At 40.1% G+C, this 25,000-nt stretch overlaps 1 protein-coding gene across 1 annotated transcript; it reads right to left on the minus strand.

The window, feature by feature from the left end:
• Nucleotides 1-18: 18 nt before the first annotated feature.
• lgmn (legumain) lies at nt 19-22,908 on the minus strand. The gene is made up of 8 exons (XM_020532252.2): nt 22,837-22,908; nt 20,403-20,465; nt 11,850-11,916; nt 9,665-9,783; nt 7,872-7,961; nt 3,913-4,110; nt 2,594-2,764; nt 19-1,086 (listed from the first exon to the last, which is right to left on the minus strand). Exons 2-8 carry the CDS (start codon nt 20,427-20,429, stop codon nt 1,015-1,017), a joined length of 744 nt encoding a protein of 247 aa, XP_020387841.2. The 5' UTR covers nt 20,430-20,465; nt 22,837-22,908; the 3' UTR covers nt 19-1,014.
• Nucleotides 22,909-25,000: the final 2,092 nt, after the last annotated feature.

Here is a 25,000-nt window from a genome sequence, read left to right on the forward strand (position 1 = left end):
ATTTTTACGGAGGTGGGCCAGATTTATAAAAGGGTCATGCTTGACAGCACCTCAGAGGCATCATGAGCCGTAGTGTGCACGAGAAAACCTTTTGAATGGCAACTTCAAGAAGATCCTCCACGTAACCCAACCCTCCATGCCAAGTTATGGACATCTGAATGAATGAGTGGGTTGTTACAAGACTGGTTGAATAGTTTTTCCGCTGGAGTTTAGGAGAGTGAAGGGTGACTATTTTGAAGTGTATAAAATCCTGAATGGTCTTGATAAAGTGGACAAGTGTTTCTTCTTGCGAGTTAGTCCAGAAGCAGGGTGCACTGTTTTAGAATTATGGGTCACTCTTTCAGAATAGAGATGGGGAGAAAAGGTTCAGTCACAAATTGTTGTGTAGTGTGACTTGGGAGCTTTCTGTCTCAGAAGGCAGTGAAGGCAAGGCAAGACAGAGATGCATGTATTCTTGTAGGCTGGGGAATAAAGGGCTATCTGGGGTCAATGGGAACGTAGAATTTGAAACAAAAACAGATCAGCTATGATTATATTGAATGGTGGAGCCAGTTTGAAGGGCTAAATAGTCTCTTATGCTCCTATTTCGTATTTACGCATTTGAAGATCATTGTATGAGGAAATGGTAATGTCACCGAATCAGCAAACTAGACATTGAGGTTCTGGGGACATTGGTTCAAGGCCCAGCAAAGCAGCTGATGGAATTTAAATTCAATTAATAAACGTAGATTATAAATAATAAGTCTAGAATATTAAGCTACTCTCAGTACTGGTGATCATTACAACTACTGCAGAGAGATTTTTAGAACGATCTGGTTCAGTAACGCCCTACAGGGAAGGAAATGCGTAGTCCTTACCATGTCTGACCTACATATGTCTCCATATCCAAGGTAATATGATTGACTCTTAACGACCCTCTGGAACAGCCTCACAAGCCAATAGGGATAGTCAACAAATGCATCCCTTACCATGACCAACGAACAGATTGAAGGAGGAAAAAAAAAAAAAAAAAATTTACCTCTTTACTGGGAAACCTTCTTCACAAAGATTGACCAAAGCATAAAGTTGTCTCAGTGCATATTCATACTGAAAGAAAAATAACAACATTGAAAATATACAGCAGCATTTCTTCGTTATTAAATGTGAATTGAAACCAAAATTCAGACCACATTTTCAGCACAAAGGATATTATTAAATTGGAGAGGGTTCAGAAAAAATTTACCAGGACATTGCCGGGAATGGAGGGTTTGAGTTATAAAAAGATAGGCTGGATAGGCCAGGACTTTTTCCACTGGAGCGTAGGAGGTTTAGGGTGACCTAATAAAGGTTTATAAAATCATGAGGGGCATAGAAAAGGTGAATAGCAAGAGTCTTGGGGGTGTTCAAAACTAGAGGGCACAGTTTTAAGGTGAGAGGAGAAAGATTTTAAAAAGGACCTGAAGAGCAACTTTTTTTTACACAGAGTATGTTTGGTATGCAGAATGAACTGCCAGAGATAAGGATGTATGTGGGTACAATTACAACATTTAAAAAGACATTTTGATAACTATATGAATGGGAAAGGTTTGGTGGATAGGCGCCAAACGTAGGCAAGTGGGACTAGTTTAGCTTGGGAACATGGGGACGTGGACTAATTGGGCTGCAGGGTCTGTTTCCCTGCTGTATGACTCCGACTTTATGTCAAAGAACTGAATTTCGGTTTAAAGGTTAAATGTTTAATTTTAAAATGCTTGTTGTAAATGATTTTCAAGGACCTACCCTATCATATTATCTTTTCACAAATGTAAAGAATTCATTAAATGCTCTTTAGCTACACTAGATTTAAGTGATTCAGAACACAAAATGCACATTTGTGCATCTTTATCCAAAGAGAGATCACTCACACAGTGCCAATGTATAATTTTTATTACATTATTAGACAACTAAGATTGACATCCGAAAGTATTTGTCTTCCACTATTGAAAACAGGGCTACCATTTTCAGTGTGCAGTTTCACTGGTGGAAAACACCTTCAAACAGTTGAGTTGCTACAATTTCCCAGCAGTCAGCAACACCAGTCTAGATCTTTGCACCACAAGCCAGGGAAAAGATGGAGTTGGGACGAAATGCCCCAGCTACCTGCTTCTGATTCCTATCCTGGGAATTCTATTGATGGTCTGGTTGGCTGACAACGACACGAGTACACTCTGTGGTGGTGGTCTATATGCCCAAACAGCAACGCAGCACTCCATGCATAGTTTCAGACAGGGAATAATCCCTTTTGTTTGAGGTACATTGGATAACACTGGAACTGCACCCACAAAAGATGAAGATGAGACATGTGCATCAGAAAGGTTTCACCCAGCTTGCAACTATTTGTTTCAGATGTGTTACCCATTCTTCAGCTAGAGTTGGAAACTGGTTTACAACTGATACTTTACAATGAGCCAGTAACAAATGTAACCTTTATTTTCTTTGTCTGTAATTCTCAAACAAAGAAATTCTGGTGGACCCATTCCAAACCTGAAAAGTGACTCGTGCCCTAATTAAACAATACATGACACAGCAAACGTACAGCACCTTTGGAAAAAAAAACTAATAATTTTATATTTACCAGCGGCGTGTGCCAGTTAAAACAGTGAGTTTTGAAATGATAATTTGCAGCTTGGTAGCAGCCATGATCATGGATACGACTTCGTGAATTTATTATCCGCGCTGTATGCTCCTCAGATCCTGTGACAACGGACACAATCCTTTCCATGGACTTCTGAATTAAGTGCTTATTCTATCAAAGAATAGATAGACTGGTCAAGGATTATTTAGAAAGTGACATTGCACAAAAGAAATCCAAAAGTGTGTGATTAGATTAACTAAAAACGGATGCAGTTTGTATCTGCTTGCTTTCTTGTTGCTATACATGGTCAATCCAGAGATACAATTAGAAAATCTACCATAAGAAAAATTTTAAGAATGGCCACTACAAGCTTTGCTTTTTTTAAAAAGTCAAGAAGATATCTGTAACACCATCTAGCTTCAGTAAGAATACTGGGGATACTGAAGATATTTAAATGAAAGAACAGAAATTGCCAGAGAAGCTCAACAGCTTTGGCAGTGAGCAAGAAACAGTTAACATTTTGACTCATCATTTGACTGCGCCCTTCACCCCAGGAAACAGGTATGTGTCCCTGTTTGCTGTTTTGCCATCACCCAGCTTCTGTTGCTGCTTCATAGAATCATAGAATCCCTACAGTGTGGAAACAGGCCATTCAGCCCAACAAGACCACACCGCCCCTCCGAAGAGCATCCCACCCAGACCCATTCCCCTACCCCTGCATTTTCCCATGTCTAATCCACCTAACCTAAATATCCCTGGACACTATGGGGAATTTAGCATGGCCAATCCATCCGCCCAGCGCATCTTTGGACTGTGGGAGGAAACTGCAGCACCCGGAAGAAACGCATGCAGACATGGGGAGAATGTGTAAACTCCACACAGTTGCCCAAGGGTGGAATCGAACCCGGGTCCCTGGTATTGTGAGGCAGCAGCGCTAACCATTGAGCCACCGTGCTGCCTAGTGGCCCAAACCCATTCCAAACCAACTGGCCAAAATAAAAATATGGCAAAGTGGGACCTTTTTGGAGCGGAAGGACATCAGCCTTCCCAGGTTCTCCACAAAATTTTGGCCCTCACTATCACAGTAAATTCAAATAAGCAGATTAATATAGGTTGGCATTACCAATGACAGTATCTAGTCACTTTTTTTAAAAAATCTACAGACTCTTGCTGCTAGAAGAATATGAATGGAATTATCACTAGACAGGGTGCTCTTCAGATTAATTATTCAACCTCTCAGCCATTTCCCAGATTCCTTAATTGCAGAGAGAAAAGCAAAGAATTTTTGATTAGATGACTTTTTGCTATGCTCTGCTCACCTCCAGAAGTGCATTGATCTCGAAAAGGAGCTTCTGACCCATCTCAATATCGTTTGTTGCCATATATTTCCGTTTAAGAATGGCAAGAGGAACATCAGGACTTGGTACTGCATCCACAATATTGACCAGAGGCTGGGTTGCATTGAGGTCAGCCTTCTTTGAGCCCTGGAATGCATTCAGTTTCATGTGCGAAAGTGTCTGGGAAGTGGGAAAACAAATACGATAAGACTTCCATATTTAAAATTACCTTTAAACGTGCAACGTGTGAGCTTCATTTAATGTTAATATTCTTGTCTCAGAGTCACAAAGTGTGTGCACTCAGGTGTGATTCCAGAACCTGAGCACAATCTACACATCATACACTAAAGCAGTACTGAGCGAGTGCTGCACTTTGGAACATTCTGCTTTCTAGATTAAATAAGGCTCTCTACCTGCCACCAAGAATTATGATCCCAGTTAAAAGGAAATTAAGATAATCCTTCAAAGTCCCAAAGTCATTATTCCCCTGTGAATAATTGGTAGTTATTATTTTAAGAATTCTGGCATCCAAATATGGCTGCATTTACCTGCATCACAACCTTTCAATAGGTACTTATTAAGTGAAGGATGATATTTAAATTCAAGGTCATTTTTTGAAAAAAAAATCTTATCACATCCATTTTTCATAGCTGATTTAGTTGTAACCTTAGAAACATAGATTATTCTTGATATTTTCTTGTTGAAATGGTGAAGGTGATTGCTTCAATAATCCTGTATTCTAACTTCAGATCAGAATTGAGAAGGGGTGGCATATGCACTGGCGCAGAGATCATGGCCATAAATGCAAAGTCTGACCTCCGTGAGAAAAAGATCACATTCAAATTAATTGCAGGGCTGGCTATTTTAGAGCCAATTATTAATTTTCATTTAGGCCTTCACAACAAAGGAAGCCAGGGACCTTTTAAAAGTGCAAGACTCAGAACAGAACCTTTTGTTTTCAGTCATCTCTAATTTAAAGCAGTGGCAGGAAAGGAAAAGCACCAATACGTCACAAGTTTGAAAATACTGGACATGCAAAACTAATATCATCAACAAATGTAACATTCCTATTTATGGAAACCAGGGCTCTCAGTCTGCAGAATAATCATAGATCCATTGACTGTCTGCTTTCTCAAGTTAATTAAATTTTCAGCCACAAAGAAACATATTCTGAGTGAACATCAACATTCAGAAGAAAACCTGTTTTATTTTTATTCCTTTCCACAGCTACAGTTGAAATTCCATATTAGACAATGCGATCAAGTGCAGTTTTCCCATGTTTGCTGATGACACAAAGCTCAGTGGATAAGTAAGCAGCAAGGATGGTGCCGAGAGCCTGCAAATGGATATCGATTGAATAAGGAAGTGTATAAGTACAAATGTTTTAAATGGTCACTCTGAATGAAAGAATGGAAATGGGAGAGCTTTTTAATTTTGAGCAAAAAAAGGTGACAGACTGGTACATTTTTGGATTTGGAATGAATTAGCTGTCAAATACAAAGGGGCAAAAAAAATGGTTAACATGAAGGCTGAGGAAAGCAATTAGAAAGCAAATGGTACAAAGGCTTTATTGCAAAGAGAGTGCAGCATAAGAACACAGTCTTGTTGCAATCAAGAACGTCTTGGTGAGACCACATCTGAACAGTGTACAGTTTTTGTCTCAAAGTTGAGTGAAGGTCAAATTTGCATTGAGCCTTAGGGTAAAAATGCTGACATAGCTTGAGTAAGAATACTGGGGATACTGAAGATATTTAAATGAAAGAACAGAAATTGCCAGAGAAACTCAGCAGGTTTGGCAGTGAGCAAGAAACAGTTAACATTTTGAGTCCAATTTATTTCTTCAGAACTGAAGGAGGTTGAAAAATGTCATTTTTTTAATGCAGTTTATAAAGTGGGAGTAGGAACAAGTGGAATAGATGATGTAGGTGCTCAGAAGGTAAAAAAGGGACGACTGATAGTGGTAGGGAGATATAGATATAGATAACAAAAAAAGGCATTAAATGGTTGATGTGAATTGTAGAAAATAGTTCAGCTTTGGTGAGAGCAAACCCATAAAAACCAGACACTGGGGATGTGAGATAATCAAAACAGAGGACAGTGTTCACATTCTGAAGTTGTTGAACTCAATGTTGAGTCCTGACGCTTGTCATTGAGTTACTATTCCTCCAGCTTGCATCGAATTTTGGTGGACAGCAGCAAGCAGGGGATGAAAATAGAAACACAGAAGTTTTACACTACAGAAGGAGGCCATTTGAGTTATTGTGTCTGTACTGGCTCCTGAAACACCTACCCACCTAGTCCCACTCTCTAGCCCCATCTCCGCAGCCCTATAACTTCATTACTTTCAAATACATATCCAGCTCTGTTTTACTACCTCTGATGGAATCCGCCTCCACCACTCTCCCAGGCAACACATTCCAAATCCTATCAAACATCTCATTCCTTTCTTTCTTGCTGACAATCTTGAAATTGTGACCACTAGTTACCGGTGTTAGCACAAGAGCAAGACATGGTTTGACACTTGAACCATGAAGGGTACAGGAACGAAAGGAAGGTAGGAAATAGGGGAGGGGCAGCTCTGTGAGTTAAGGATGGAATTAGCACAATGGAGAGGGAATGCATAAGTTCAGAAAACTAAGAATGCAGAAACAGTGTTGGTAGAAATAAGAATTGATCGAGGAAAGTAGTCACTTGTGGGAGTGATGTACATGTCCCTTAACTGTAACCATCCAGTAGGGTGGCACAAAGGAAGAAATAATTGCAGCTCATCAAAAAAGCATGGCACATGGAAAATTTTAATCTACGTACTGACTGGAACAGTCAGATAGGCAAAGGTAGTCTGGACGAGGAGTTCACAGAACGTTTCCAGGATAGTTTCTTAGATAGCATGTTCTGGAGCCAAACAGAGAGCAGGCTACACCAGACCTGACATTGTTAATCAATCCTATCTCGTTGCACAACGTCACAGTAAAGGCTTCCCTTGGTGGCACCGACCAGATGATTGAACTTTTTATTTCAAATTGATGGGCAGGTGCAAGGCTTTTGTTCAAATTTGTTTTAAAAAAAATGGCACATTTGAAGACATCAAAGCATGATTCAGCAAATTAGGTTAAAAACAGGTTAATATAGATGCAGAATATACACAGGGTAAATAGATTCCAAAGTAATAAATGTTCCAAGGGACAGACCCACCATCTGTGGTTCACTAGAAATATTAAATATGCTATCCAAATCAAAGCAAGTTAAACCGGGTGCAAAAACAGGTAGCAGGTCAACAGATTGGACAGAATATAAAAAAAAGCATAAGATGATCAAAACATTTAATTAAGGGTGAAAATTAGAGATTCTCAGAAACCTGAAATATGTAAGAAGATAGAAAGAGTTTCTAGTTTAAAGAGAAATTAACAAGGTAAGGTAGTGCACCAAAGCAAGCATTTCACACAGCTCACCTTGAGATAGTTTCTGTTGAAACTACCCACAGTGAGAAACAAAACATCGAGGGCACTTTCACCCCAGTCATGTTTGTGGGGTTGGGCATTTTCCCAGTGCTATCCGCCCAAAATAGGGAGGGAATGTTCAGGTTGTAATCTCAGGTTAAGGGCTCAGTCATTTAAAACTAAGGTAAGGAAGCAATTTCCACTCAAAATTTTGTGGATCTTGGATCCTCTACCTCAGATTGTTGTGGACACTCAGATATTCCAGCATATTCAAGGTTGAGATTAGCAGATTTTTCAGCGCCAAGGGAAGTTATAGTGGAAGTGGGATCGATTTAGAAGTTCAACCTGATCTTACTGAATAAGGAAGCAGGTTCAAGGGGTCATATGGTTAACTTGCTCCAATTTCACATGTTTACATCCCCCTTGTGCAACACAGTTCAGACTCCTCCTCCTAAAGTTATGAAATAAATGCTATTATAGGGAATGATAAGTTCAAATTCTTACCAGATTTCCATACTCTTGTACATGACTGGTATTGGTCCGTCTCTTTACAATTTTGAATTGTTTGTGTAGTGATTCTTTTCTAAGGTCCTCCTATAAAAGGATGGGAACGGAAATAGATGTCTTCAATACCACAAGACTAGTTCCACATATTAATACACAGCAGCCAGTTGGGTTTCAAATATACCCAAGGCATGTGATGTGGTATAAACTTCGACATCCTCCAAAAAACAAACAACAAATTTCCACATTTACAGTGTAAATACTTCAAGTCATAAGTGAAACTGCAATATCAGCATTTCACAATTATACACTCCTGATGCTTTTCAATTCTGAGTTAAAGCAAGTTAATAAAAGCCAAAATGCATCCCTTTGCAGAATGCTGATCAATCATTTAGTCACACAGAACTTGAGTATTGCTGAGAAGAAAAACAGTTTTGCTGAAGCTTTTAGCTTTGCACTCATCAGGACAAAAGAATACAAAGGGAAACCCACATTTATACTGTAAACGTGGAGACGCTGATTGGTTGGCAAGTGGACTCTGAATGATAGAGGCACTATCAAGGAGAATGTACCAGTTAATGATGAATGACAATTAACTACTAAACTTTGTTAAAACTTTAAACCAGGTAGGCTGATTCTGGTTTATTAAGGCAATACCCTGAGAAGTGAAGCCGCAAAAATGACTGTCACTTATTTTGTTCAGTTGAAGTAGGTACAGATAATATATATGTACGTGAATTAGTGCCAATCTCCTGCCTTTTCCTTGTAACCAATACACCCTCTTTTTCTCTTTCTTGTGCACTGTCCTCGGAGGTCCAGAAATGCTGCTGACTTGTGAAGTGTAAATGAGTAGAAGCACCAACTGGCAAGTGCAGAACCTAGGGGGAACTTCAGAGCGACTATGCAGCTGTACAGCTTAGACAGAATATTATCTCTAACCTTGTTCATTTTTCATATTCAAATCATCTTCATCTTGAATGTCTGAATTGAACCCGCCTCCACCACATGTCTAGGCAGTACATTCCTGACTCACTGTGTGAAAATGTTTTCTCTTACACTGCATACGATTCTTTGAAAGTCACTTTAAAATCTGCATCTTCTCTTTCTTGATTCTTTTATGCTTTGTTAAGCAGGAATAGTTTCTCCCTATCCCTATCCAGCCCCCTCCTGATTTTGAGAACTTCCTCATATCTCATCTCAGCCTTCTCCTCTCCTTAGAAAGGAGCCCAAACTTCTCCCATCCATCTTCAGAACTGAAGTTTTTCATCCCTGTAATCATATATGGGTTCAGCATAACTCCTTGCTCAAGAACTCTTTGACCTTACTAATAAATCCTAGGATACTATATTCTTTCTTAACTGCTTTCTCCACCTGCTCTGCCACCTTTAATGCCTTATAGAGATGTACACCCAGATCCCTCTGCTCCTGCACTGCCTTTAGAATTGTACCCCTTATTTTATATTATCTCACCATGTCTTTCCACCAAAATGGGAAACTCCCAATACTTCTAAAACATTATTATTCCACTACTTATATTCTGTGTTGCAATACAAAATTTGGTTACCTGGATATGCTCACTGACCGTTAAGTTACATTGTAGCCGGACACAAAAGCATGGGGATAATCTTGCCAGGGACTTTTGGGCAGCGAACAATTTATATTGGACCAACATTTACACCAATTCTAGTTCATAGCTAAATACTTTGGAAGGAGAGGGAGGTGCGAACAAATAGAAATAAATTACTCTGCAACCTGTATGCTTAACATTAAAATTTTAATGTATTGTTACGTACCTGGTCAGAGTCTTCCATCCAATTGACGCTGTACACATCACCCAAATAGGTCTGTCTTTCATCATCATAGTAACAGGCATATGATGATTCCTGTTCGTTAGCAGCAGTAGTGGCAAATACTGAAATCAGAATGGTAGGGTTTAATGGGGAAAAAAAAGTGGGGGGGTAAAATGTGATTTGTGGGTAAAAAGTGAAATGTTCAAATACTGAAGGAAAACGCTAGAAAAGCCATACATGTCCTACTTAAATAGCAAAACATTAACAACATTTTCAAAGATGGCACCGTACTACTTAAAAGACAATTAAGTTCTTGCTTCAGTCTACTAAAGTGGCACTGCACGTGAAGAGTAGAAAAAAAAATTACTTGCATTTATACAGTAACTTTTAATGCAGAAAACACTAAGGCACTTAGAGGGGAAAAGGGGCAAGAGCATCACGGGAGGTTATTTTTACTGCTAAAGCAAATAAAGCAGCATCATTTTTAAAAGTTGTGAAACTTGTAAATGTTGTTCAGAGAAACAGACATACTCGTACAAACAGCAGAAAGCAATTATGCAGGCAATTAGGAAGGAAAATGGCATATTGGCTTTTATTGTAAAGGACTGGAGTAAAAAAATTAAGGAATTATAAAAGGACATGCTGGAGTAACTCTGCAGGTCTGGCTGCCATCTTTGGAGACAGGTGTAGAGTTAACATTTTGATCCATTATGACTTTTCTCCAGGGCTTCAAAATTCAAAGTTGAATCTTATTGGACACGAAATGTTAACTCTGCTCCTCTCTCCATAGATGCTACCAGACCCTGCTGGAATTGGGTCCTAGCTGTGGTCCAAGTGACTCATGGAGGTTGCAGCATGGGAAGTGGGCAACCAGCAAGATATTCAGGTGGATTGATAAAATGGGTCTGAGGAAGTTCCAAGGAAGGGTCACTCAACCCAAAATGTTAACTCTGATTTCTCTCCATAGATGTTGCCAGACCTCCTGAGCTTTTCCAACAATTTTTATTTTTGTCTCTGATAAAAAGGAAGCACTGATGATTTTGGAAGGCTAGGAAGTGTATTCCTGGGAATGTACAGCAGGAATAACTTTTATATCAGTACTATCGTTTGCACTGAACTTTACTCCACATTGCATCTCTCCTGAATAGTCTGGCCTTAACTGTTAGACTATGGCCCAGTTCTAGAATCCTCATCCAGTGGAAATACTTTATCTATTGTCTTTTCCCGTTAATATCTTAAAGACTTTGATCAGCTTGCCCCTTAACCTTCTAAATCCTAGAGTAAACAGGCCTGATTTGTATAATCTCTGCTCATAACTTAAAGCCTGAAGTACAGGTATCATTCTTGTAAACCTATATTTTTCTCCCTCCAAGGTCAATATATCCTTCCAAGTGTGCTGTCCATATCTTCTCAGTATTCCAAGTGGGGCTTTGTATAGCTGCAGAACAGGAGCCATGTGCTGCATCCGTGTAGTCCATACTCTTAGATTTTTAAAAGCCAACATTTCATTAGTCTTCTTGATTATTTTCTGCATCTGTTTGTTTATGACATTTTAAAGATTTATGCGCCTGAACCCCCAAGTCTCTTTGGACATCACAGTTGGAGGTGGCTCATTTATGGGAAGCAAAGGAAAGCAAAAGGAAGCATATACTGCAAGTTAAACAGCTTAAACACTTAAACAACTCCTAATGGTCAAAAATCATTAGGAAACATATTCAGTCAGGGAGAAATGTCCGATGTATGTAAAGTGGATCGTTAGTTGAGTACAATTTTCGAGTTCAACTAAAGAAATATACCATGCATAAAACATTGTGCAACACAACATAACTTAAAATCTACAGTTTACAAATAAGCTAAAAAATGTTGTTAAATAATGCTGAATGTAAAATTTACAATAGTACTTTAGCTAATACAACCAAACTAATGTTAACTTGTTGCTTAAATAAAGGGTTATTTCAGCTTGATTTCAGCAAGAACACCGGATTATTCCAAGTTTATATTAATTAGCATTAGAAATCCATTGGGGGAAAAGATTGGAATGCCAAAATATAAGAAGCAAACACTCACTTCAAACATTAGAAAACCTATGATTGGACAATTACTAAAACAAAACCATTTTTGGAGCATTCTGGTACTGAGGTTTATGGTTTCCACACAAGATAAAACATTAACCTATGAATTTAGGTACCATGAATGTTCCTTGGCAGGTCTATCATCATCGATCCAGACTCACAAGCTTCAATGTAAAACACCATCTGTGGAAGAAGTATACTGAGTCACAAAACTGAATCTTAGCATATACAATCCTATAACTGCATCCTTAAACCTTGCTTGTCATGATCACAGCTGATGTTAATAATGGACACGTCAGATTCCAGAATAAAACCTGGCCTGTTAGATTCCAACTTTACTTTCTTTTTAGAGAAGACCGTAGGAGGTCAGTTATTAAACACATTTAAAAGAGATGGCCAGTGTACTTTTGACACAAATATCAAGACTAGGACAAACATGAACTACATTATACTAGACAAAAAGTTGGAAAGATTTCATTACACATATCAGAAAGGGATTAAAACAAACAAACAAACAAAAAAAAACACACGATTCCTTTCATCCCAGCAATATCCAGAAAAATATTTAGCCCTCAGAAAAGGGATGTTACTATCTTGACACCAAGGTAATTTTGCTCAGGCCCACACAGATGCAGCTGCAACTGGTTTCATTTTGGCAAATTTGCATGCATTCACTATTTTCTTCCTGCTAGTGTCTCTCCCCTGAGACACTTAAAAAACAGTCTGCAAGCTAAACTCATTATGACTTTATAACTTCAACGCAACCACATGATTTCTCAATACTCAGTGCCCTGCAGCCTCAACTCCATTCTCTGGCACCACTAATGAACGGACTTTCCAGATTGTTCTCATTTCTGTGTGAGAATTTTGTTTTCCTCTACTTTTTTTTAACCCGATAGGGCTTAAACCTAATACACGCAAACGCACAAACAATGAAATCAGCTTCAAGTAATACAATTTTTTTTAAACATTTTGGAATTATAGAAGAAGGTATCAAAATTCAGCAAAGGCAGAAGAAATGAACTCAAAATGAAGGTTCATGTAGCAACTGTGGAACATAAATCACAACCATAATATAACAGTCAACTGCATTCCAAATTACACATTATTACTTTCAAGTCTGTAGTGATTAGAACCAAGGCCAGGTGAATCCCATTGACTATGAGATCCTTGATTGGCCCAGGTTAACAGTCCCAATCAGGGAGCCCTGGCTGACAGGTATAAACAGGAGATGAGGAAGGTGTCCTCAGTCTAGAGACTGGCTGGTCACAGTCCTTGCACGGTGCACATGTAAATAAGTGGTGACTTGATGATGGGATACCGGCCTCTGCAGTTATTTCAAAGTCACAGGAGAAACCCATTTAGAAAATGAACAACTGCCAAAACTAAGCTGTGTGCCATCACTGCAATCCATGTAGATTTCTATTGCATTTTTGCAATACATTTTAAACTAAGTTCAGACTTTTTGCATAATTTGGGCAACAGGTTAGCACAATAAAAATTCAACCAACTCTAAGTACACAAGATTGGGTGGGTCAGATTGTTCACAAAGGCAGCTGCGTGATTGGAAGCGGTTTGATTTACCAGAACACTACATTCGTAGTGTATTGACTGATACTTAACAAAAAAAAAGGCAAATGACACTATACAACGATCAAGGTCTTCATAGTTCAATGCAATCTCAAGGAAAGAAAAATCTAGATGCTTCAAAATCTAGTGCTTAACTTTGCTCAATACCATTGTCTTTGATTCTAATTTGCTTTAGCAACATCTTTAGGTGTACTGATCTAACCAGAAATAAAGTTGCCGTACAAGGAGTAATATTTACACCCTCTGTTGTGGGGACAGTAAGGACTGCAGATGCTGGAAGGCAAAGTCAACAGATGTGTAGGTCGAAGAGCCCAGCAAGTCAGACAGCATCCGGGGAGCAGCGAAGTCAACGCTTCAGCCCGAAATATTGACTTTCCTACTCCTCCGATGCTGTCTGACCTGCTGCGCTTTTCCAGCATCACGTCTATTGACTGTACCCTCTGTCGTACATGCAGGAAACGCATGCTACTTCTCAAATATCAAAAACCTAGTTTTTAAATTCAAATATCCTCATCTGCTGGCATAAATGTGTACCTTACACGTGCCTTAGCAAAACAAACTTATTTCACCATTTTAATTAATTAGTTTGGTTCCTTTTTGGAGATAAAGAGCTCACAAAGAAGAGGTGCAGTGCAGCAAATGAACAAAGTTGTGAGACCAAAAGCCTTTTGTCTTAAATACATCGTAGCCTAAACTCAGAACTCATTTGACTCCATCTTCTGGCATAGATCCAGAATACTAAAACTGTGCGTGCAGAAAAGAATTTGTGAAAGCATTCACTTATGTCAAATGTGGACAATGTCACGCATGGTTAACTCTGCTTCTTCCTGTTTGAACCAACAGCCCAATAAAAAAAATCTGAGTGATAATATGCCTCAATGTAACATTTGTGTTTAATGGTTAGTTGTAACACATGTCTATTCAGTTCCACAATACCATGATATCCACGTCCAGTTTTTTGTTATGGGAGGATAACTGCATTGGGTAAGAACATCCTATTGGAGGCAAATTCACCCTGACCTTCTCCAGCTCAATAACCTTCATCTTCTCCAGTTTTGGTGTCCTCTGTATGACCCCAACTTTAATCAAAACAGAAAATGCTGCAGAAATCTTAAAGCAGTGTTTTTGAGCAGTAAGACTGTGCTAACGCTGGGTTTTTGAGAAATCTGTAGATTGTTCAAGGGCAGAGATCGCTTTCAGTAGAGCGATATGCTTCTCCTGTTCAATGTGGAAGATCAGGGAGAATTTCAACGATCCTGGAGATTATGTCTGCGGGAAGTGTGTTTAGATGCGAATCCTAATGGATCGTATTGATCAGTTGAAGCAGCAGCCAGAGGCAATGATGAACTTGCAGGAACCAGGGAGTGTGATTGATGGAGTTTCAGGAAGGTAGGAAAACTATAAATACAATCAGGTAGATGGGTTACTGCTCGGAAAGGTAGGAGTGGTAGGTAGGAAGTGCAGGAATCTCCTGTGGCTATTCCCATCTCAAACAAGTATGTGGGTTTTGGATACTGTAGAGGATGAACTCTCTGGGGAATGTAGCACCAACAACCAGATTTCAGGTACCAAGACTGGCTCTACTGTACTGGGGAGTGTGTCAGGTTCCAAACTATCGATTGTGATAGGGGACTCTCTAGTCAGAGGCACAGACAGATGTTTCAGTGGCCAACAGTGGGACATCAGAATGGTGTGTTGCCTCCCCGGTGTCAGGGTCAAGGATATCTGGGAGAGGATGCAGAATATTCTCAAAATTTTGAAGCAGAAGTTCATGGTACCAATGACATAGGAAAAGAAAGGCAAGAGGTTCTGCTAATAGAATATAGGAAATTAGGCAGGAAATAAAAAGTAGGTCCTCGAGACCAGCAACATCTGGATTACTCTCAGTGCCATGGGCCAGTGAGAGTAGGAATAGGAGGTTAGGGCAGATGAATGTGTGGCTTGGCAGGGAGTTTTGTTAGTGCTACTCGGGAAGCTTTAAACTAATTTCTGGGTGGGGTTGCGGGCAAAAAGATAGTGAGAAAAGAGATAAGTCTGAGGCTGGTACAAGAGAGAAGAGGAGCAAGTTAAATGGTCAAGGCAGGCAAGAGCAAGGCAGAGGATGAGGTAGGACTGATAAACTACATTTATTTCAATGCAACAGGCCTGACAGGTAAGGCAGATAAACTCAGGGCATGGCTGGGAACACGGGATTGGGATATCCTAGCTACTGCAGAAACTTGGCTCAGTGAGGGGCAGGATTGGCAGCTTTCAAAATCTCCCCTCCCCCTACCGCATCCCAAAACCAGTCCAGCTCGTCCCTGCCTCCCTAACCTGTTCTTCCTCCCACCTATCCCCTCCTCCCACCTCAAGCCGCACCTCCATCTCCTACCGACCAACCGCATCCCTCCCCCTTGACCTGTCCGTCCTCCCTGGACTGACCTATCCCCTTCCTAACTCCCTACCTACACTCACCTTTACTGGCTCCATCCCCGCCTCTTCGACCTGTTTGTTTCCTCTCCACCTATCCTCTCCTCTATTCCTCTTCTATCCGCCTCCCACACTCTCCCTATTTATTTCGGAACCCCCTTCCCCTCCCCCTTTTCTGATGAAGGGTCTAGGCCCGAAACGTCAGCCTCTCTGCTCCTATGATGCTGCTTGGCCTGCTGTGTTCATCCAGCCCTGCACCTTGTTGTCTAGGATTGGCAGCTTAATGTTCCAGGGTATAGATGCTAAAGGAAAGATGGTGGGTGGTGGGTGTGCATGGCGTTTTTGGTTAGGGATAACATTATGGCTGTACTTAGGGAGGACATTCCTGGGAGCATGTCCAGTGAAGTGATATGGGTGAAACTGAGAAAGAAGAAAAGAGATGATCGCCTTGTTGGGATTGTCGTTTGGGCCCCCTAATAGTCAGCGGTAAATTGAGAAACAAATATGTAAGGAGATCTCAGTTATCTGTCAGAATAATATAGATGTAATGGTATGGAATTTTAACTTTCCAAACAGAGACTGGGACTGTCATAGTGTTAAGGGCTTGGATGGAGAGGCGTTTAAGTGTCAACAAGAAAATTTTCTTATTCAGTATGTGGATGTACCTGCTAGAGAAGGAACAAAACTTGACCTTCTCCTGGGAAATAAGGCAGGGCAAGTGACTGAGGTATCAATGGGGGAGCACCATAGGGCCAGTGATCATAATTCTATTAGTTTTAAAATAGTGATGTAAAAGGATAGACCTGATCTAAAAGTTAAAGTTCTAAATTGGAGGAAGGCCAATTTTGATAGTGTTAGGCGAGAACTTTCAAAAGTTTATTGGTGGCGGATGTTTGCAGGTAGAGGCACAGCTGGAAATTGGGAAGCCTTCAAAAATGAGATAATGAGAGCTCAGAGACTATGTGTCTGTTAGTGCGACAGGCTAGGCTGGCAGGTGTAGGGAATTCTAGATAACTAGAAAAATTGAGGATCTGGTCAAGAAAAAGGAGGCATATGTCAGGTATAGACAGCAGAGAGAGATCGAGTGAATCCCTAGAAGACTATAAAGGCAGTAGGACTATACTTAAAAGTGAAATCAGGAAGGCAAAAGGGGACATGAAATAGCTTTAGCAAATAGGGTTAAGGAGAATCTAAAGAGTTCTACAAATACATTAAGGGCAAAAGAGCAACTCGGGAGGGAAAAGGGCCCCTTAAAGGTCAACAGGGCCAACCATGTGTGGAACAACAGGAGATGGGTGAGATACAAAACCAGTATTTCATGTCAGTGTTTACTGTGGCGAAAGACATGGAAGCTACATAACTTGGGGAAATAAATAGTGATATCCTGAAGAGGTGCTGGACATTTTAAAACACAAAAAGGTGGATAAATCCCTGGTACCTGTTCAGGTATATCTGAGAACTTTGTGGGAAGCTAGGGAACAGATCGTTGCTCCCTTTGCTGAGATATTTGTATCATTGATAGCCACAGGAACTATAGACCAGTGAGCCTGCTGTCAGTGGTGGGTAAGTTGTTGGAGGCAATTCCAAGAGACAGGATTTACATGCATTTGGAAAGGCAAGGTCTGATTCAGGATATTCAACATGGACTTGTGCGTAGAAAATCACGTCTCACTAACTTGATTGAGTTTTTTGAAGAGGTGACAAAGAAAACTAATGAAGGCAGAATGGTAGGCATTATCTACATGGACTTCAGCAAGGCGTTCAACAAGGTTCCACATGGTAGACTGGTTAGCAAGCTTAGATCACCTGGAATCCAAGGACGGCTAGCCAATTGGATACAAAATTGGCTCGAAGGCCGGAAACAGAGGGTGTCAGTGGAGGGTTGTTTTTTGGACTGGAGGCATGTGACCAGCAGTGTGCCACAAGGATCGGTGCTGGGTCTACTGCTTTTCGTCATTTATATAAATAATTTGGATGTGAATATAGGACACATGGTTAGTAAGTTTCCAGATGACACCAATTGGAGGTGTGGTGGACAGTGAAGAAAGTTATCTCAAAGTACAGTGGTATCTTATTCATTGGGCCAATGGGCCAAGGAATGGCAGATGGAGTTTAATTTAGAAAAAAGTGAGGTGTTGCATTTCGGTAAGGCAAACCAGGACAGGCCTTATATAATTTATGTTAGGATCCTGCGGACAAAGAGACCTAGGGGTGTGGGTGCACAGTTCCTTGAAAGCAGAGTCACACATAGACAGCGTGGTGAATGCAGCGTTTGGTATGCTTGCCTTCATTGGTCAGTGCACTGAGTATAGGAGTTAGGATGTCATGTTGCAGCTGTACAGGACATTGATGAGGCCACTTTTAGAATACTGCATTCACTTTGCTCTCCTGCTATAAGGGAGATATTGTTAAACTTGAAAGGGTTCAGGAAAGATTTAGAAGAATGTTGCCGGGATTGGAGGGTTTGAGCGAGAGGGACAGGCTGAATAAACTGGGGTTATTTTCCATGGAGTGCCGAAGACTGAGGGGTGACCTTATAAAGGTTTATAAATCATGAAAGGCATTGCTAGGGTGAATAGACACAGTCCTTTTCCCAGGATAGGGGAGGCCAAAACTAAAGGGCATAGGTTTAAGGTGAGAGGGGAAAGATTTAAAAGGGACCTGAGGGGCAATTTTTTTCATGCAGAAGGTGGTGCGTGTGTGGAATGAGCTGCCAGAGGTGGTGGTGGAGGCTGTTACAATTACGACATTTAAAAGGCATCTGGATGGGTATATGAATAGAAAGGAATTAGAAGAATACAGGCCAAATGCTGACAAATGGAACTGCATCAGTTTTGGATATCTGGTCAGTATGGACTAGGTGGACCGAAGGGTCTGTTTCCGTGCTACATAACTCTATGACTCTATAACTGAGTGGGTCTGGTATCTGTGAGAATCAGAGAGAGAAAAAAAAAAAGTCCAACATACCAATATTTTCTTCAGAACCCTGATGACTCTTGAGTTCTAAAGAAGAGTCACTGGACGCAAACCATTAACTCTGTTTTTCTTTCCACAGATGCTACCAGACTTGAGAATTTTTCCAGCGCTTTGTTTTCATTTCAGCTTTCCAGCATCTGCAGTATTTTGCTTTTAACTAATTTTAAAATCAGTCCACTACTGGCCAATGTCCTGAACTTTGAAATTATCTTGCAGTTTCTAAAATACACGTATTTTTAAAAAAAAATCTATCTTCAGCCATGTCCTAAAATTTTCTTTTATGCAATTTAATTTCAAATTTTGTTTGACAATATTCTACTGAGGTGTCTTTAACCATTTCAATACCAGGCACTGTATAAAGCCAATTTGCCAACTATCACAATTCCAAGGTTCTTTCTTTATTCTAAAGTACCGATGGTTTGTCATTGGAATAGCAAGAAATATGAACCAAAATTCTAAAGATCAAAACTCTTATTTATTAACTAAATATTATCCTTTACCTAACATAGACAAACAGGAGGCTGGAAGAACACAGCGAGCCAGGCAGTATCTGGAGGAAAGGAGCAGTCAACATTTCGGGTATTACCCTTCTTCAGGAATGCCCTTCTCCATTCCTCACCCTACCTCGTCTACTCCACAAAATTCTTTCCTTCTTACAGCTAACTATTAAATGATGCCATCCTTTGCTTCAAATTGCTGCCTAAACACCTGTAGAGTAATCCAAAAACCAAAAATGTTGTTACTACTGAACCAATGGTGCCTCAGGTTTTTTTTACTTCAAAATGGTGTACCTCTACTATAATTTTACCTTGCAACAACTCCACTGTGAAAAATCTCCCAATTGGTCTTAGCTGTAGGACAGCAGAACATTGACATTATATTAACTCAATGAATCTTATCTCAGGATAAATAATGGAAATTGTCAACTATATTTAGTTACTGCTGGTCTCCTTCAGTACCAGCCACAACTAAATTAATATATAAGCTATTGATCCACAGTTAGCTGTTCACATACAGATGCAGTTTCAGAGGAAGCAATGGCCTAGTGGTATTACCACTATCAATCCAGAGACCCAGGTATTGTTCTGGGGAACTGGGTTCAAATCCCACCATAGCAGTTGGAGGAATTTGAATTCAGTAATAATCTGGAAATAAGTGTCTAATAACCATGAAACCGTTGTTAATTATCAGGAAAACAAAACCATCTGGTTCTCTAATGTCCTTTAGGGAAGGAAGCTACCTTCCTTACTTCTTGTGGATTTCAAATCTGATACTTAACTACCCTCTGGGATAGATATTGGCCCAGCCCGGTGACACCCACATCCCACGAATGAATGAACTAACAAATAAAATAGCTGCCAATCTCACAAAGACAAATACTTTACTCCAAAGCTTTTAGGGTATAAACATCACAGAATATACTAGTAATTCCAACTGGCTGCAGCCAAGTTCTGAAGAATTTCCTTAAAACGATAGGGTATTATGATTTCTCTGTCGCTCTCTCCCACGACCCGACAGTGTTTAGTCTTAGTTTAACAGGTATATTCTGGGCAAGGTCTCAAGGTTCACCTCTCTAAGACAGTCACAGTTCCTCTTAAGCTTTGGCAAAACAAACTTTCAATCTGAATTCTATCAGGTCTCACCAACCAACCCCTCTCTTCACATTCTGGCATGGCTAAGAAGTTCTAAAATACCTTTGCGTATTTTTTTTGTTTGTGCATAAATCTAATGGTCCTTTGCAGATCATCAACTTGAAGCTGAAAAGAAAACAAAGCTTCAATCAGCAATTTTGTAGGAGTCAAGAATTAAATAAAGATTCAAAAAAACAGTTAAAACACAAACTCTTCTGCTTTATATTAAAGTGTATGATAACTTACTTTGAAGGTAGGAAAACATTTTGAGGATTAGATTATCTAACACAGCCAGCTACACCTTTCTTCATGTCGGTGGGACAGATAAGTAAACGAGCAAATCAGTTTCAATTCACAGAGAAACAAACAGGGCTTTTAAACTGTGACAAGTCAAAAGGAGGATGTGCTCCAGAGCACACAGAAACAGCTTGATGGAGTTATAAGGTAACCATTAAATTCTTTGTCTAACCTGCTTGTTACCTCCACAGAGGAGAGCCAGTGGACATGATCTATTTGCATTTCTAGAAGATCTTTGACAAGGTGTCGCACAGGAGGCTGCTTAATGAGATAAGAGCCCACTGTGTTAGGAGCATGGTACTGGCTGACTGACAGAAGGCAGTTAGTAGGGATAAAGAGTGTCTTTTTCAGGATGGCTACCAGGGACTAATGGAGTTCCGCAGGGGTCAGTGTTGGGACCATAACTATTCACGTTATAGATCAATGATTTGGATGAAGGAACTGAGAGCATTGTTGCCTCATTTGCAGATGATAAAGGTAGATTGAGGGGCAGGTAGTGTTGAGGATACAGAAAAGCTGCAGAAGGATTTGTACAGGCTAGGAGTCTGAACAAAGAAGTGGCAGATGGAATAAAATGTGGGAAAATACCAGGTTATACACCTTGGTAGGAAGAATAGAGGCATACACTATGTTTTAAAGGCGGAACGGTTTCAGAAATCTCAAGCACTAAAGGGACAGAGGAGTCCTAGTTCAGGATTCTCTTAAGCTTAACGTGGAAATTCACTTGGCAGTTAGAAAGGCAACTGCAATGTTAACATTCATTTCAAGACAGCTAGAATACAAGAGCAGGGGTGTAGTACTGATGCTGTATAAGGCTCTAATAAAATCGCATTTGGCATATGGAGTGTGATTTAGGGCCCTATATCTAAGGAACGATGCAGTGGCCTTGGGTCCAAAAGGAAGTTTATGAGAATGATCTAGGGATGAAGAACTTGTCATGAGGAGCGGTTGAGGACTCTGGGTCTGTACTCAATGGAGCTTAGAAGGATGACAGTAATCTCATTGAACCTTACAGAATACTGGGAGGCCTGGATAGAGTGGACATGGAGAAAATGTTTCCAATAATGGGGCAGACTAGGGCCCGAGTAAAGCTTCAGAGTGAAGGAATGATACTTTAGAACTGAGATAAGAAGGAATTTCTTCAGCCAAAAGTTTACAGGGAGAAGGTAGGAGAATGGGGTTGAGAAACATATCAGCCATGATTGATTGGCAGACCAGACTTGATGGGCCAAATGATTTAATTCTGATCCTATACCTTATGGTCTTGAGAAAAATGCTGTCACAGAAAATAATGAAAATTATCTGCAGAGCTGACAAGTGCCACAGAGGTCAAAAGATCTTAGTTATGTCACCAGCGGATAATTTTGCGCAACATGTAGCACTTGATGGTAGCTGTCTCCCAGTTTGAGAATTGTCTATTCAAGGCTATGAGTTTCCGCCATGGGCCTTCCTGTGTCTCAACAGGTTAATCGTCAACTGTGTATTTTAGCAAACATGGGGTAAGATGTCTCACACAGTATGGGACCAAAGTGCAGATTTGCTTGGTTTTCTTTCATTCTTTGCTACCACCCTGCTTCATTACTAAAACAGCATGGCTCAACTGATGACTAGTTGTCACCATTCTGAACTATTCCGACAAGCTCCTTCAAATCATTAATATCAGCACTGTCACTCATCAAGGAAGAATTTCACAGCATCTTTGAAGTGTTTTCTTTTACTGATATTACCATTTAAAATAAAAAAAAAAGTTACCAAACTATAAATGTACAAGGTTGTAAAGGTGGAATAACGAACTGACAGGTTAACTTCTCCAAGAAAAAAAAGGCAGGAGATTTGTGCACACATATTTGCTTATGTCACATGTGGACAATTACATGCATGGTTAACTTCCCTTATTCATACAAGCAACGAGAAAGGCAGAGTGAATTCACACAGATACGAGCACTAGAACAACTTCAACAGCAGCAAAGGTGACCTGTACAATCTACTATTAATGGCATCGCATTCCTGTCAAAGTGATACATAGGCCATACTGATTTTTTAGATCAAAACAATGAACTACTTATTCTATTAAAATGGAATAAATTTGTGCAATTCAACATCTGTAGAAGCTTGGATACTGAAGACGGCGTAAGAAGCCTCTAACAAATAGGTCTACCTAACTGCTCAAATGAAAGTACTTTTGGAAGAGGTTACTCACATCACTATTAGGAAATGCCAATATCCCGTCAGCTCCATGATCAGCAAAATAAACAAACACATTATCCTTGGGGCCACTGGCAAAATAAACAAAAATCAAGTCATCTATCAGGGTGGAACTCCATACATGGCTATAAGTGATTCAAAGCTAAGGAACAAGATAAGACTAGAAATAGAAAATGACTTTATCATTGGCTTAGCAGTTTTGCAAGTTTTGCAATTTGTAGAAATTGTAAAAACTAAAGACCTAATATACGGAAATAGATATTTTGGAAAAAAAGATTGCATCACATATGTAAAATAACATTCAAATAACTTCTACTTCAGCAAACTAAATGATTTACATGGTGTCAGATAAACTGTTTCCAGAACAAGAAAACATACAAGTCTGACATTTAGCAGGAGTAAATAAATAAGTATTCAATAGCTTCAATTCTGTGCAAATACAATATGATATAGGGTTTGTAAAATGAAGAGACAGAAAACACAAGCCAATAAGCCTATATCAATTGTTGGAAAAATGTTGGAATCAATTACTAAAGTAAGTAAAAGCGGCACTTTTGGAAAAATCCCAATCTAATCAAGGAGAATTAGCATGGCTTCATGAAAGGGAAATCATGGCTAACTAATTTATTCGAATTTTGAGAGGAAGTCTCAACCAGAGTGAATAAAGAGAGACCAGTAGATAAGTTGCATTTGGATTCCCAGAAGGCATTCAACAAGATACCTCACAAAATGTTAAGTTATAAGACAAGAGCCTATGTTGTTGGAGGTAGTATATTGCCATGGACAGCGAGTAGGGATAAGGAGTTCTTTTTCAGATTGGCAACCTGTAATCACTGGGGTTCCACAGGGATCAGTGTAAACATTTGCGGTCTCAGCAATCTATATAAATGACTTAGAGGTGGGAGGCAAATGTACTCTAGCTACATTTACTGACAACGCAAAGAAAATTGCGAGAAGGATACAAACAGTTTACAGAGAGATATTGAGATAGTAGGAGAGATATTGATAGGTTAAGTGAATGGGCAAGAAGTTGGCAAACGGAGTACTATGTGGGAAAATGTGAAGTTGTTCATTTTAGAAGGAAGAATAAATGAACAGTATTGTTTAAATGGAGAAAAACTACAGAAACCTGCAACAGAAAAGGGTCTTGGAGATACTTGTGCAAGAAGTACAAAGCTAGTGCACAGGTGCAGCAGGTAATCAGAAAGGCAAATGGAATATTGACCCTTATTTCAAGGGGGTTAGAGTAGAAGGGAGTAGAAGGGAAGGGAAGTCTTACTGCAACTGTACAAGGTGCTAGTGAAACCATATCTGCAAGTGCTATGAGCAGTTTTCGTCCACTTATTTAAGAAAAAAATCATTTCCTTGGAGGCAGTTCAGAGAGGTTCACAAGGATGAGCCCTGGTACAAAGCTATTTTGTTACAAGCAAAAGCTAAACAGGTTGGGACTCTACTCACTGGAATTTATAAGAATGCGAGGTGGTCTCATTTGAGGCAGTACAGTGGCTCAGTGGCGAGCACTGCTGCCTTACAGCACCAGGGACCCGGGTTCGGTTCCAGCCTTGGATATGTTGTGGGAGGCAAGGGAAGAAATTGCAGAGGCCCTTGCAGAGATTTTTGCTTCGTCTTTAGCCACTGGTGAAGTTCCAGAAGACCGGAGGGTGGCTAATGTTGTTCCATTGTTTAAGAAAGGTAGCAGAGACAAACCAGGGAACTACAGGCCAGTGAGCCTGACATCAGCAGTAGGCAGGTCATTGGAGAGGATACTGAGGGACAGGATCAACCAACATTTGGCTAGTCAAGGTCTGATTAGGGATAGTCAGCATGGATCTATGTGCGGGAAGTCACATCTGACAAATCTTTTAGAGTTTTTCGAAGAGTTAACCAAGAAGATAGGCGAGGGTAGGGCAGCAGATGTATGTTCGCTGAAAGCGGCACCAAATTAGACAGGATGGTGAAGAAGGCATTTAACATGCTGGCCTTCAGTCGCGACATTGAGTGTCGGAGTTGGGACATTATGTTACAGTTGCATAAGTCGTTGGTAAGGCCGCACTTGGAGTTTTGCATACAGTTGTTGTCACCCTGTTATAGGAAAGACATAATTAAATTGGAAAGTGTGCAAAGAAGATTTACGGGGATGTTGCCAGGGCTTGTAAGCC

This window comes from Rhincodon typus, chromosome 8 (assembly GCF_021869965.1).
Source record: "Rhincodon typus isolate 14 chromosome 8, sRhiTyp1.1, whole genome shotgun sequence".
NCBI classification, from domain to species: Eukaryota; Metazoa; Chordata; class Chondrichthyes; order Orectolobiformes; family Rhincodontidae; genus Rhincodon; species Rhincodon typus.

Bases quoted from the DNA above. Each gene is read 5' to 3' on its own strand.
- lgmn (XM_020532252.2), bottom strand. From the start codon at position 20,429: ATGCACAAACAAAAAAAATACGCAAAG. The intron at 4,111-7,871 runs GTAAGAATTTGA...CCCACTTCCCAG, and splicing joins TACAAGAGTATGGAAATCTG to ACACTTTCGCACATGAAACT. The intron at 1,087-2,593 runs GTAAATATAAAA...TTTTTCTTTCAG, and splicing joins TTAACTGGCACACGCCGCTG to TATGAATATGCACTGAGACA.